This window comes from Macaca mulatta, chromosome 2 (assembly GCF_049350105.2).
Source record: "Macaca mulatta isolate MMU2019108-1 chromosome 2, T2T-MMU8v2.0, whole genome shotgun sequence".
Classification (NCBI taxonomy): Eukaryota; Metazoa; Chordata; class Mammalia; order Primates; family Cercopithecidae; genus Macaca; species Macaca mulatta.
Window position 1 is genome coordinate 115,322,709 of NC_133407.1, and position 12,099 is coordinate 115,334,807.

At 42.2% G+C, this 12,099-nt stretch overlaps 1 protein-coding gene across 1 annotated transcript; it reads left to right on the forward strand.

Moving 5' to 3' along the window:
• Window positions 1–6,416: 6,416 nt before the first annotated feature.
• IQCF3 (IQ motif containing F3) lies at window positions 6,417–7,950 on the forward strand. Its single transcript, XM_002802803.4, has 3 exons — window positions 6,417–6,585; window positions 6,758–6,805; window positions 7,499–7,950. Exons 1-3 carry the CDS (start codon window positions 6,568–6,570, stop codon window positions 7,895–7,897), a joined length of 465 nt encoding a protein of 154 aa, XP_002802849.1. The 5' UTR covers window positions 6,417–6,567; the 3' UTR covers window positions 7,898–7,950.
• Window positions 7,951–12,099: the final 4,149 nt, after the last annotated feature.

Sequence of the window (12,099 nt, forward strand, 5' to 3'; positions counted from 1 at the left end):
CATTCCTCAGTATCTTTCCCTATTGGCTTCTATTCCCTCTGTCTACTCTCTGCTGATGTCATGTCTCCTTCCACCTCTTGGACTCACTGGATTTTCTGGATCTGTAAATGACTGGTAAAGATGATTATTTCACCAGCCAGTCCTCAGACGATCAATTTGCTTTTCTAAATTATGATGACCCTTTGTCTCCAATGGCCCCACAACCATGGGATGGAGAAGCCTTAGAGAAGGTACCAACGTGGTTGCTCCTGCATGATGGAGGCATGACTCACTCAGGCTCATCAACCCAGAATGTGCAAGTGCTTAGAGGAATATCAGAACACTTGATGCATATGGTCACTTAATGCATATGATTGGTTCAGGGCTGAGCACGAGACCCAAACCAGGCCAATAAGCCTCAGCTTTTGTGCTGTCTTGGAACTACTGGGTTTGCTAACTATAGAGATTATGTAAGCAGAGCTGCTGAGGGCACCACACAGAAAAAGCTTGCTGAGAATGAAGCCAACTGAGGAAAGTACAGTCAAGGGATGGAAAGGGAGGGACTAAGTCTAGCCATGCCTAAAGCTTGCCTAGCTGTCCTACTGGAAATTTTAATTTTGTGAGTCAAGACACCCCCATTTTCACTCAGGTCAGTTTGCCAGGTCAGATATCTAAAGAGTAAGACATTTCATTGGATTAATAAACAAAGAGGGCTTAATATCATATGAGCAACATTTCAGGAAGTGGTTTCAAACACTGGTTTTTGAATGAGAAACTTGACAGAAGGTGTGCCTAGGGAGTTCTTGACAGTAATCATGGAATTGCCTCTCAATTTATACACACAGAAGACCAGAACATTTCTGTAATGCAGAAAACTACAGTGAAAGGGAATCTTCTGTGGATAAATCAGCTCATACCTAGAATCAGAATGGCCAGAGGGTAAATCAAAGGTGGATTGGTCACAGCCCAGATTACTGGGCCCTACCTAGCACTTCTGATTCAGTGTATCAGGATCCCAGGATGTGTGTTTCTAACAAGACTCCTGGTGATGCTGTGGCTGCTGCTCTGGGGCCGCCCACCCTAAGAACCACTGGGGCGGAGCCTAGATATATCAGGATGAAGGTGGCTGTGAGTGACAGCACAACCAAAGAAACAGTGGTTTCAATAAATGAGATTTTTTTCTCTTTCCCATGTAAGTCCAGTATAGGTGATCCAGACCTGATATGGCACTCCACAGGGTGAGGAATCCTGGACCCTCTAATGTGTTACTCTGCTATGTTTTGCCTCCATTTCCAAGGTCATTATTGATTCAAAAATGATTGTTTCAAACTCAATAATTACATTCACAATCCAGCCAGCAACAAGAAAGGAAGAGCAAAAGCAAAGTGCACTCCTTATCCCTGACATTGCAAGTGCCACTTTGCCCACAGCTCAGAAGAACATAAAAGAAGATCTGAACAAAGGAGAGACATAGTATATTTATTGATAGAATTTCTTAACATTGTAATATTGTCGCTTGTCTCCACGGTAATCTATGAAACTCACATTCCAATACAATAAAATTAAGGTCAATTCTAATCAAAATCTCATCATGACTTACGGGAACTTGACAAACTAATGCAAAAAAAAAAAAAAAAACGTATTGCAGAATTAATTTCCACAGTTCATTAAATCAATTTCGAAAACAGAATAGAAAAGTGTTCACAGACACTAAAATGTGTTACAAAATGATTAGTGTGAAATTGAGGCACTGTCTACTAAGACTCTAAGTGGGAAATAAACATTTATTTATGAAATTGTATGTTCACCCCATCCTCCTCCTTGATGCGTATAGCCAGGCAAGAGTTCTATCCCCACCTTGGCAGAAGACAGGTTTATTTACTAGATAAGTTGAACCAGAGAGCATCTGAATGCAGGGAATGCAGGCGTAGTTGGCGGCAGTGGTGAAGCACCATACCAAAAACCAAGGGAGTATGTGCAACTGTACAGGCTAAATAGAGAAGCCTCCAGCCCTCTCTCCCAAATCAGCTCCCCAAAGGCTTACAGACAGGTTTCATTATCCTACTCTCTTACCCAAGGTTCTGGAATTTCTATCTGAGAAAACTGAGACAAAAACAAAAACAGAAGAGAAGGGCTTAGAAGAAATATTAGAGACAAGAGAAAAGGTTAAAAACCACACACAAGCCAGGCACAGTGGCTCATGCCTGTAATCCCAGCACTTTGGGAAGCGGAGGTCGGCGAATCACTAGAGGTCAGGAGTTTGAGACCACCAGCCTGACCAACATGGTGAAAACCCATCTCAACTAAAAATACAACAAACTAGCTGGGTGTGGTGGCGGGTGCCTGTAATCCCAGCTACTCAGGAGGCTGAGGCAGGAGGATCACTGGAGCCCAGGAGGCGGAAGTTGCAGTGAGCCAAGATCACACCACTGCACTCCAGCCTGGGTGACAGAGCAAGACTCCGTCTCAAACACACGCACACACACACACACACCCCACTAACAGCTATCATTAGTATTCTTAGACCCATAAGAGATAACAACAAATCAATAAAACAAGCATAGTGTACTATAAAAAAAGAATATTCAGAGGATGGGAATGACTCTTTAAAAGATATCAAAAACTACCAGAAAGTAGATCAAAAAGTTTAAGATGGCAAACGTAAAAGGACAAGCCTCTTAAAGCCCAGTCCAGAACTTGCATACTGTCATTCTACATTTTTCTATTGACCAAAGCAGGTTATATAGTCAAACTCAAGGCCAGGAAGACATATTCCATCACCTTACAGGGAGAAACTGACACAAAAAGATGGAATATAGTGTAGAAAATATTAGAAACTTCAAGGATCAATCTATGATTTGACTAATAGGATTTCTAAACGTAGAAAACTAAAAAAATTGAGGGGTAGAAATCATCAAAAAAAAAAAAAAAAAAAAGCAAATACAACAAAGTTTCCCAGTAAATGACATGAATTTTTAATTGACAAGGCTAAACCAGTGCCCAACACAATGAACGGTTAGCAAAACTAAAACACATCTCTAGGTATATCATCTTGTAGTTTCAGAACATCAGGGAAAAAGGAGATCCTAAAAGCTTCCAGAAAGAAAAAAAAATAGGTCACATTCCAGAGTGATAAAAGACATTGTATTAGTCAATTCTTGCACTGCTATAAAGAAATACCTTTAAAAATAAAAGGAAAAATAAAGAAATAACTGAGACTGGGCAATTTATAAAGAAAAGAGATTTAATTGTCTCACAGTTCTGCAGGCTGTCCAGGAAGCATAGTGACTTCTGAGGAGGCACTGGGAAACTTACAAACATTGCAGACAGTGAAGGGGAAGCAGGCACATCTTACAAAAGCAGGAGGAAGAGACAGAGAGGGAGAGGTGCCACACTTAAACAACCAGATCTCACATTAGCTCACTCACTCACTACTGCCATGACAACACCAAAGGGGAGGGTGTTATACCTTGAGAAACCACCCCCATGATCCAATTACCTCCCACCAGGCCCCCCCTCCAACATTGGGGATTACAATTCAACAGGAGATTTGGGCAAGGGCACAGATCCAAACCTCTAATAGAAAGTGTAACAAATTCCTCAATATCCTGAGAGAAAAATAATTTTCAAGCCTGGCAACATGGTGAAACTCCATCTCTACAAGAAAATTAGCCAGGCACAGTGGCACGTGCCTGTAGTCCCAGCTACTCCAGAGGCCAAGGTGGAAAAATTGGCTGAGTTCACCGAGCCTGGGAGGTCGCAGCCAGTGAGCTGTGAATGTGCACCTACACTCCAGCCTGGGTGGCAGAGAGAGATCCTCGCTCAGAAAAACCAAAGAAAAGAAAAAAAAGAAAAAAAGAAAGGAACAAAAAATAATTTTCTACCTAGAATGTCATACCCTCTTTTCCCCAGATGCTAGCACAATTGCATATGTTCTAATTCCTATTATGAATTCCTTATCCCATAGCATCCAGAGTGGTTCTGCATCCCCAGTAAAACTGTGCCTGCAACATGTGGGATCCATAAGTGGGACAGTCCTCACAGGGAAGAGGGGAAGGAAATTCCTAGGATGCTGGGGAGAGGGTACCCCAGAAGAATGACCAGGCAGCAGGCTTTAAGAGCAGCTACCCAGATTACAGAGTGGTGCAGGGGTCCATGAAAAAAGCAGAGTTGATGAATTATCCGAGTTTTGATGAAAAGTTGGGGATAAATTAGTACAAACCATGGCAATCAAGAGCTCCAGGAAAAACAGACAGGAAATGCATGAAAGGCTATGTCATAGCAATATGCCATGTTGCTAAGTCATGGACAGGATACATAATCACAATGATGTAAGTACTGAATACTTACTGAACAAAAAACTGTGATGCTATAATCATATTGAGAGGAGAGCAGAAGGATGGGAACAGGTAAATCTTCGCTTCATGAAAAGAAGTCAAGAGGTAATATCTAAAAGAGAAAATAAAGAAGTTTCAATATAGCATGTTATTGAGGTAAATCATAGGAGAAATATACAGAAGAGTTAAAAATAGTTGTCTCAGCAATGGGAGATTCTTTTGGGAGAGAATAAGGCAGGAAATGCATACTGTCCTTTTTTATTAATTATAATTTTATAATTAATTTATAATTGTTTATAATTTTTATAAATGCTAGATTATAATTATTCATAATTTTTATAATTAATTTATAATTATAAGTTTTTTTAAACAAGGTACATGAAATTCTTTTTTGTTGTTGGTTTTTAGTTTTGGTTTTGGTTTTTAACTTTTATTTTAGGGTCAGGGTACATATGCAGGTTTGTTATATAGATAAACTCGTGTCACAGGGGTTTGTTTTACAGATTATTTCATCACCAGGTACTAAACCTAGTACTCAATAGTTACTTTTCTGCTCCTCTCCCTCCTCCCACCCTCCACCCTCAAGTGGTCCCCAGTGTCTGTTGTTTCCCTTTGTGTCCATGAGTTCTCATTATTTAGCTCCCACTTCTAAGTGAGAATATGTGGTACTTGGTTTTCTGTTCCTGCATTGGTTTATTAAGCCACTATGCATTCTGGACAGCCTGCAGAACTGTGAGACAACTAAACCTCTTTTCTTTATAAATTACCCAGTCTCAGGTATTTTTTTCTTTTTTTTTAAAGGTATTTCTTTATAGCAGTGCAAGAATCGACCAATACAATGTCTTCTATCACTCTGATTCCTTTGTTTGTGGGATGTGACCTATTCTTTTTTTTTTTTTTCTGGAAACTTTTAGTATGTTCTTTTTCCCTGATGTTCTAAAGCTACACGATGACTTCCAATACCATGTTGAATAGGAGTGGTGAGAGAGGCCATCCTTGTCTTGTGCCAGTTTTTAAGGGGAATGCTTTCAGATTTTGTCTGTTCAGTATGATGTTGGCTGTGGGTTTGTCATACATGGCTCTTATTATTTTGAGGTATGTCCCTTTAGTACCTAGTTTATTGACAGTTTGTAACATGAAGAGATGTTGAATTTCATCAAAAGCTTTTCCTGCATCTATTAAGATAATCATGTGGTTTTCATCTGTAATTCTGTTTATGTGATTAATCACATTTTATTGATTTGCATATGTTGAACCAACCTTGCATTCCAGGGATGAAGCCTACTTGATCATGGTGGATTAGCTTTTTGATGGACTGCTGGATTTAGTTTGCAAGTACTTTGTTGAGGATTTTTGCATTACTCTTTGTCAAGGATATTGACCTAAAGTTTTGGTGTTGCCAGGTTTTGGTATCAGGATGATGCTGGCCTCATAGAACGAGCTGGGAAGGGATCTTTCCTCCTCCATTTTTTGGAATAGTTTCAGTAGGAATGGCACCAGCTCTTCTTTGTTCATCTGATAGAATTCAGCTGTGGATCCTTCTTGTCCTGTGCTTTATTTGGTTGGTAAGCTATTTACTACTAATTCAATTTCAGAGCTCATTATTAGTTTGTTCAGGGAATCAATTTCTTCCTGCTTCAGTCTTGGGAGGGTGTATGTGTCCAGGAATTTATTCATCTCTTCTAGGTTTTCTGGCTTATGTGCAGAGAGATGTTCATAGTAGTCTCTGATGGCTATTTTTATTTCTTTGGGGTCAGTGGTACATAACATCCCCTTTGTCATTTCTAATTGTAAATGTCTTATAAAAAATCTACATTAAATGTTAAAACACTTTAATGTAAAAGGTAGACCAGAGTCTAATAGAAAAATCTATGATGCTGGATGGAAAAGCACTTTATTAGAAAACTACAAAAGCAGAATTGTAAAGGGGCAATGGATTCAAGCATATCAAAAATTAAAGATAACTGTGGAAGGAAAGGCAACCATGAAAAAAGTTAACAGGCAGATGACAATCTGAGAAATGATATTTACACAATTTTTCCTCAACAGAGAATTGCCCAAGGAAGTCAACAGGAGAGCCAGATATTTGCTCTTTATCCATCAATTTTGAGCCTGGAAAAGGCACCCTGGCCCCTGGTCATAGTTGCCTTTGTGACATCATGGCCATCTCTTTCTCCACCTTTCCTGCCCCTGCCAAGGTCAGGGAACAACAACCAGAGGGAGATGATCACCTGAACCACTGCTCCAAACCATGGGCAGTAAATGCTGTGTAAGACTCAGGCACACACACTCCCCCACAGGTGGGGAGTTGTCCCATGGCCCAGGAAAGCACCAGGCCACTTCTTAGGACCCAGGCAAAGAATGGGGAACTGGACCTGTGGGGACTTTGCAGTCAGGCTGGTCCTCACCCATGCTCCCCCACACCCACATTCTGATTGCAGAAAGGTGGTCCAGATGAAGATGCAATAGAAAGACAGAGGAAGCGGAAGGTAGGTGGGGCCCAGGAGGGTGAGAGAATTGCAGATCATTGACTCTTTGACCCCAGAGTTCTTAGAATGGAGCTCCATCTCTGGTCCCACAGGGGTTGGCTCAGCATTGCCCTCTTATCCCCTCAAGCCCTCCCTCTCCTGGGTGAACTGAGTAAGGTATGAAGATAGATGGTAAAAGGGGAGGAAGCTTCGTGTGCACAGCCATGATAGGTGGGGCTCAGCACAGGAAGTGGAAAGGCCCAGGAGAATGAGGAGGGACTGAGACATGGTAGTGGAAGTCCACAAAAGTGAGGTGAGGGGAGACCCCGAAGGGCTGCAAGACATTAGGAGGCAGCATCGTGGCTGGGGTTTGGACCAAGACATAGGCCATAAATGCAGAAGTTCATGGATTCTTATAAGAATCCTTCAGTTCCTCACATCCTGGTCTTCCAGTCAGGTCTTCTGAACCAGAAAGTGTCTCCCGTAGTCCCATGAACCCAAGAAGTCCACAGATCAAGCATATCCCAATTTCATAGATGAGGGCACTGGGACTCTGAGGGTGTCCAGAGCCATGGACAGGACAAAAGTAGGGGACAAACCCCACCCAGGTCTCCTGGGTCCTCAAAACTGGCAGGGAGAGGGCTGATTCTTTAGAGAACCACCTGTGCTTGATGGTGATAAATTCACTGGGAGTCCTCTGCTTTGCTTGGCCAGTTGCTTGTTGCACAACTGCATCACAGAAAAAGGGTGAAGGCGGCTGGGAAGATCCAGGCCTGGTGGCGTGGGGTCCTGGTGCGCAGGACCCTGCTGGTCGCTGCCCTCAGGGCCTGGATGATTCAGTGCTGGTGGAGGACGCTGGTGCAGAGACGGATCCATCAACGGCAGCAGGCCCTGTTGAGGGTCTATGTCATCCAGGAGCAGGCAGTGGTCAAACTCCAGTCCTGCATCCGCATGTGGCAGTGCCGGCAATGTTACCGCCAAATGTGCAATTCTCTTCGCTTGTTCCAGGTCCCAGAGAGCAGCCTTGCCTTCCAGACTGATAGCTTTTTACAGGTCCAATATGCAATCCCTTCAAAGCAGCCAGAGTTCCACATTGAAATCCTATCAATCTGAAAGGCCTGGGGTGTGAACAAGCTCCACTGCCCCCAATAAATGTCTGACCAGGTTGTGTGAGTCTCAGTGATTCCCCTCACCACAGGGACCCCTGGGATTCATGTCCCACTCTTTCTCTCCTTCTCTACCTGAGGAAAGACTTCAGTGCAAGTACTTCCTCTTTCCCCTCTCCCTGCCCCAGCAGGGCCTATGGCCCCTGTGAGGACTGATGGTGGCCATATGCTGCTGCCTTTACATGCAAATTAGAAATTGCAGCCCAAGGTTGTCCTCGTGTTCAGAGCCAGATGTCCCACTCCACAGCCCTGGCATCATTCCTGTCTCCTGAGCTTGGAATCAGAAGGGTATGGGCTTCACCTTCCTGAAGAATCTGGGCACCCTCTTGGAAGACAGTTGTGTCTGAGGCCATGCTCTTTCATTCAACCATCAGAAGCCAACTGGGGCTTGCACAGGTTGGGTTTCTATTTGCCAAATCCCTGACAGAAGTCAGGCCATCAGGCCCTTGGAGCACTCTTTGGAGCAGTGTTGTCCAGGGAAAGCACAGGAGGCTGTCCTTAGTGACAACTGGGTACAAGGTTTGTGAGCCTCATGCTAACTTGGAGGTTGATGGACAGGAATGCCCCTTTTGGAAGCAGCTGATACCACGATCTTAAGGCACCTGAGCTCTGACTCCCTCCTGCCTCCTCAGCACCTGCTTCCCCAGGACCCTGAACACAAACAGGGCTCCCACCGCCATCACCACCTCCCTGTGTGTGGTACCATAACCAGGGACTTTGGCATGGACTGTGATGCTCCCAAACCCCCTGTTTTTCACCTCCAGTGATTTTGACTTCCTTCTGATCTCAGTCACCCACCTTAGATCATTGTCTCCCAAATGGTCCATGGAGAAGGATCACTTCTTAAAAATGTCCAATTCATCACAGACCAGTTCATATGTAAAACATTAAAAATGAATTATGAGAAAAATATATGGAAAAGTCATAGAGAACAAAAGCCTTATTTTTATTTATTAGAACACATAATATTGGATTTCAATTTGCTATAATAGTTTCTCCATGCTTATCCTCAATCTCTGTGCTGATCTCATTGGTAACAAACAGCTCATACGCTGGTTCTGGTCCACAGACCACACTCTGGGTAGCATTGCCCTAGCCCTTGTCATCATTCATCAGTGACTACAGCAACAGCATTCATTTCAACCACCCTGGTCTCTGATTTTTTTGTTGTTGTTGCCTTCTATCCTCTAGGGCAACAACTTGTGCTTGTGATTAGCATCTGAAGTGTGAGGCAGTCTTGTGGGACTGAGCCCCCCCAAGCTATGGGATCTGACTCTATCTCTACATAGATATTGTCAGAACTGAATTGAGATAGGGGACATCAAGCTGGTGTCCACTGAAGAATCTGTCAGAGAATTGCTTCGTGGGGAGAAATCCCCACACACTTCTTGGTGACCAGAGGTGAAATACTGTGCTGAGTATAGTTGGATGTATGATAGGATAAACTAAGTTTTTTGTTTTTCTATATCTTTAGAATAGCCAAAAAAGTGGACCAACCCAAATGGGTGAATGGTTAGACAACCTGTGGTATATGCATATCACAGACTTCTCTTCAGCTGTAAAAAGTGTTGACCTAAAAGGAAGAGGCTGAGGCACAAAATATAATTTAAAGAGTTTACTTGAGCCAAAGTTAAGACAGCTGCCTGGAAGACTCAGATGCAGGTAACCTTGGATATGAGCTCCATTTGGGCTTTGTTTCAATCAGGTTTTTAAAGGCAAAGAGAATATAGTTGGATCTTACATTTTGATTTAGTCTGACAGTATCGTTTTAGACCATTAGTATTAAATGTAACTATTGATATGATTATATTTACACCTGTCATTTTATTATTTGTTTCAAATAAGTCTAATGCCCATTTTGTTTTTCTTCTTTAACCATCTTTTTTGTGTGTTAAATATTAGCATGCCATTTAAATTTCTGTTAATTTTTAAACTATTTTTAAATTGTTTTCTTAGTGATTGCTCAAGGTGTTGCAATGTTCATTTTAACTTATTCCAATTAGTTAGTTAGTTAATGTCCACATTAATTTAATTCTGGTTAAATATAGTGAATTTGCTCCAATATAGTTTCATTTTCTCTCCCAATTTTTGTGCTACTATTGTCATATATACTACTCTTATATATGTTATAAACCCCAAAATACAGTGTTTTAATTATTTCTTTATACAGTCTTATGTCATCTCAATAAATGAAAAGGAGAAAAGAAAAATACATATTTTATCAGCATTTTATAGTTACTGAAATATTTACTGTTTACAATGTACTTCATTTCTTTCTGCAGATTTGAATCATCTTCTGGTGTCATTTCCTTTCAGGCTGAAGGACTTGCTTTAGATTTCTTGTAAGACAGATCAACTAGCAATGAATTATCTCTGTCTTTGTCTTTATTTTGCTTTCATTTTTGAAAGACAGTTAAACCAGATATGGAATTCTGGGTCATAAGGGCTCCTCCCAGCCCCCAGCATTTTAGAGTTGCTATTCAATTGTCTTCTGGTTCCATTGTTTCTCATTAAAAGTCAGCCAGCTTCATATTGTGGTGTCCCTATATGTAATGTGTTCTTTTGCTAGCTGTTTTTAAGATCTTCTCTTTTTCTCTGATTTTTGGCAGTTTTAAAATTATGTGCCTGAATGTAGATTTCTTTGTATTTCTCTTATTTGGGGTTTGTGGACATTCTTTTTCTTTTTTCTTTTCTTTTCTTTCTTTCTTTTTTTTTTTTTTTAATTGAGACAGGATCTTGCTCTGTCACCCAGGCTAGAGTGCAGTGGCATGATCATAGCTCACTGCATCCTTGACCTCCTGGGCTCAATCAATCCTCCCACCTCAGCCTCCCAAGTAACTGAGACCACGAGTGCTTGCCATCATGCCTGGCTAATTTTTAAAAATTTTTTGTAGAGATGGGGGTCTCACCCAGGCTGGTCTCAAACTCCTGGGCTCAAGTGATCCTCCCATGTCAGCCTCCCGAAGTGTTAGGATTACAGGCACCAGTGGGATTCCCCATCTGAAGTCCCTGAGCACACTTATAATGGCTGCTTTAAAGTCCTTATCTGCTTATGGCCGGATGCGGTGGCTCACACCTGTAATCCTAGCACTTTGGGAGGCCGAGGTGGGCAGATCACGAGGTCAGGAGATTGAGACCATCCTGGCTAACATGGTGAAACCCGGTCTCTACTAAAAATACAAAAAAATTAGCCAGGTGTGGTGGCAGGTGCCTGTAGTCCCAGCTACTCGGGAGGCTGAGGCAGGAGAATGGCATGAACCCAGGAGACGGAGCTTGCAGTGAGCCGAGATCACCACTGCATGCCAGCCTGGGCAACAAAGTGAGACTCCATCTCAAAAAAAAAAAAAAAAAAAAAAAAAAAAACGGCTTAAAGAAGCAGTGGGCATGCTACAGTAAATACATAAAGCCAGAAAACCCACCAGTTGACTATATCCTGTGGAAAACCCAATGGACATTTTGTTTTATGAATCAATAAAAAATGTACTAGTGAGAAAAGCACCAGCATCAATTTTTAAAAGCTTACTCTGGGCCAGGCACGGTGGCTCACGCCCACAAACCCAGCACTTTAGGAGCTTGAGGCAGGCAGATCACTTGAGGCCAAGATTTTGAGGCCAGCCTGGATAACATGGTGAAACTCCATCTCTACTAAAAATGCAAAAATTAGCTGAGCGCAGTGGCACTCACCTGTAATCTCAGCTACTCAGGGCTGAGACACAAGAATCAACTGAACCCGGGAGGCAGAGGTTGCAGTGAGCCAAGATCACACTACTGCACTCCAGCCTGGGCAACAGAGAGAGACTCTGTCTAAACAAAAAACAAAAAACAAAACAAACAAAAAAACCCCACAACAATGTGTTTCCCTATCGTCAGGAATTCTGGAAGAAATAAAAAGGAGAGAAAAGTTCAATGTGGTATCTCCTTGGTAGGCAAGGGCTACTAGTAAGAGATGCTTCTATACAACTGGTGTCAGTGAAAGCAATGCAGATAATAGGATCCTAAATTGATAGAGGCAGAAGCATACATCTATCATAAACCAGAAAGGTACAATTAATGTGAAGAATGGCAAAAGTGGGGTAGCAGTCACAGGTCTTGACCCACAGAGAGATCTGGAGATGGATGTGGTAAATCTAGGTGCAAAGCAGGTAGGCA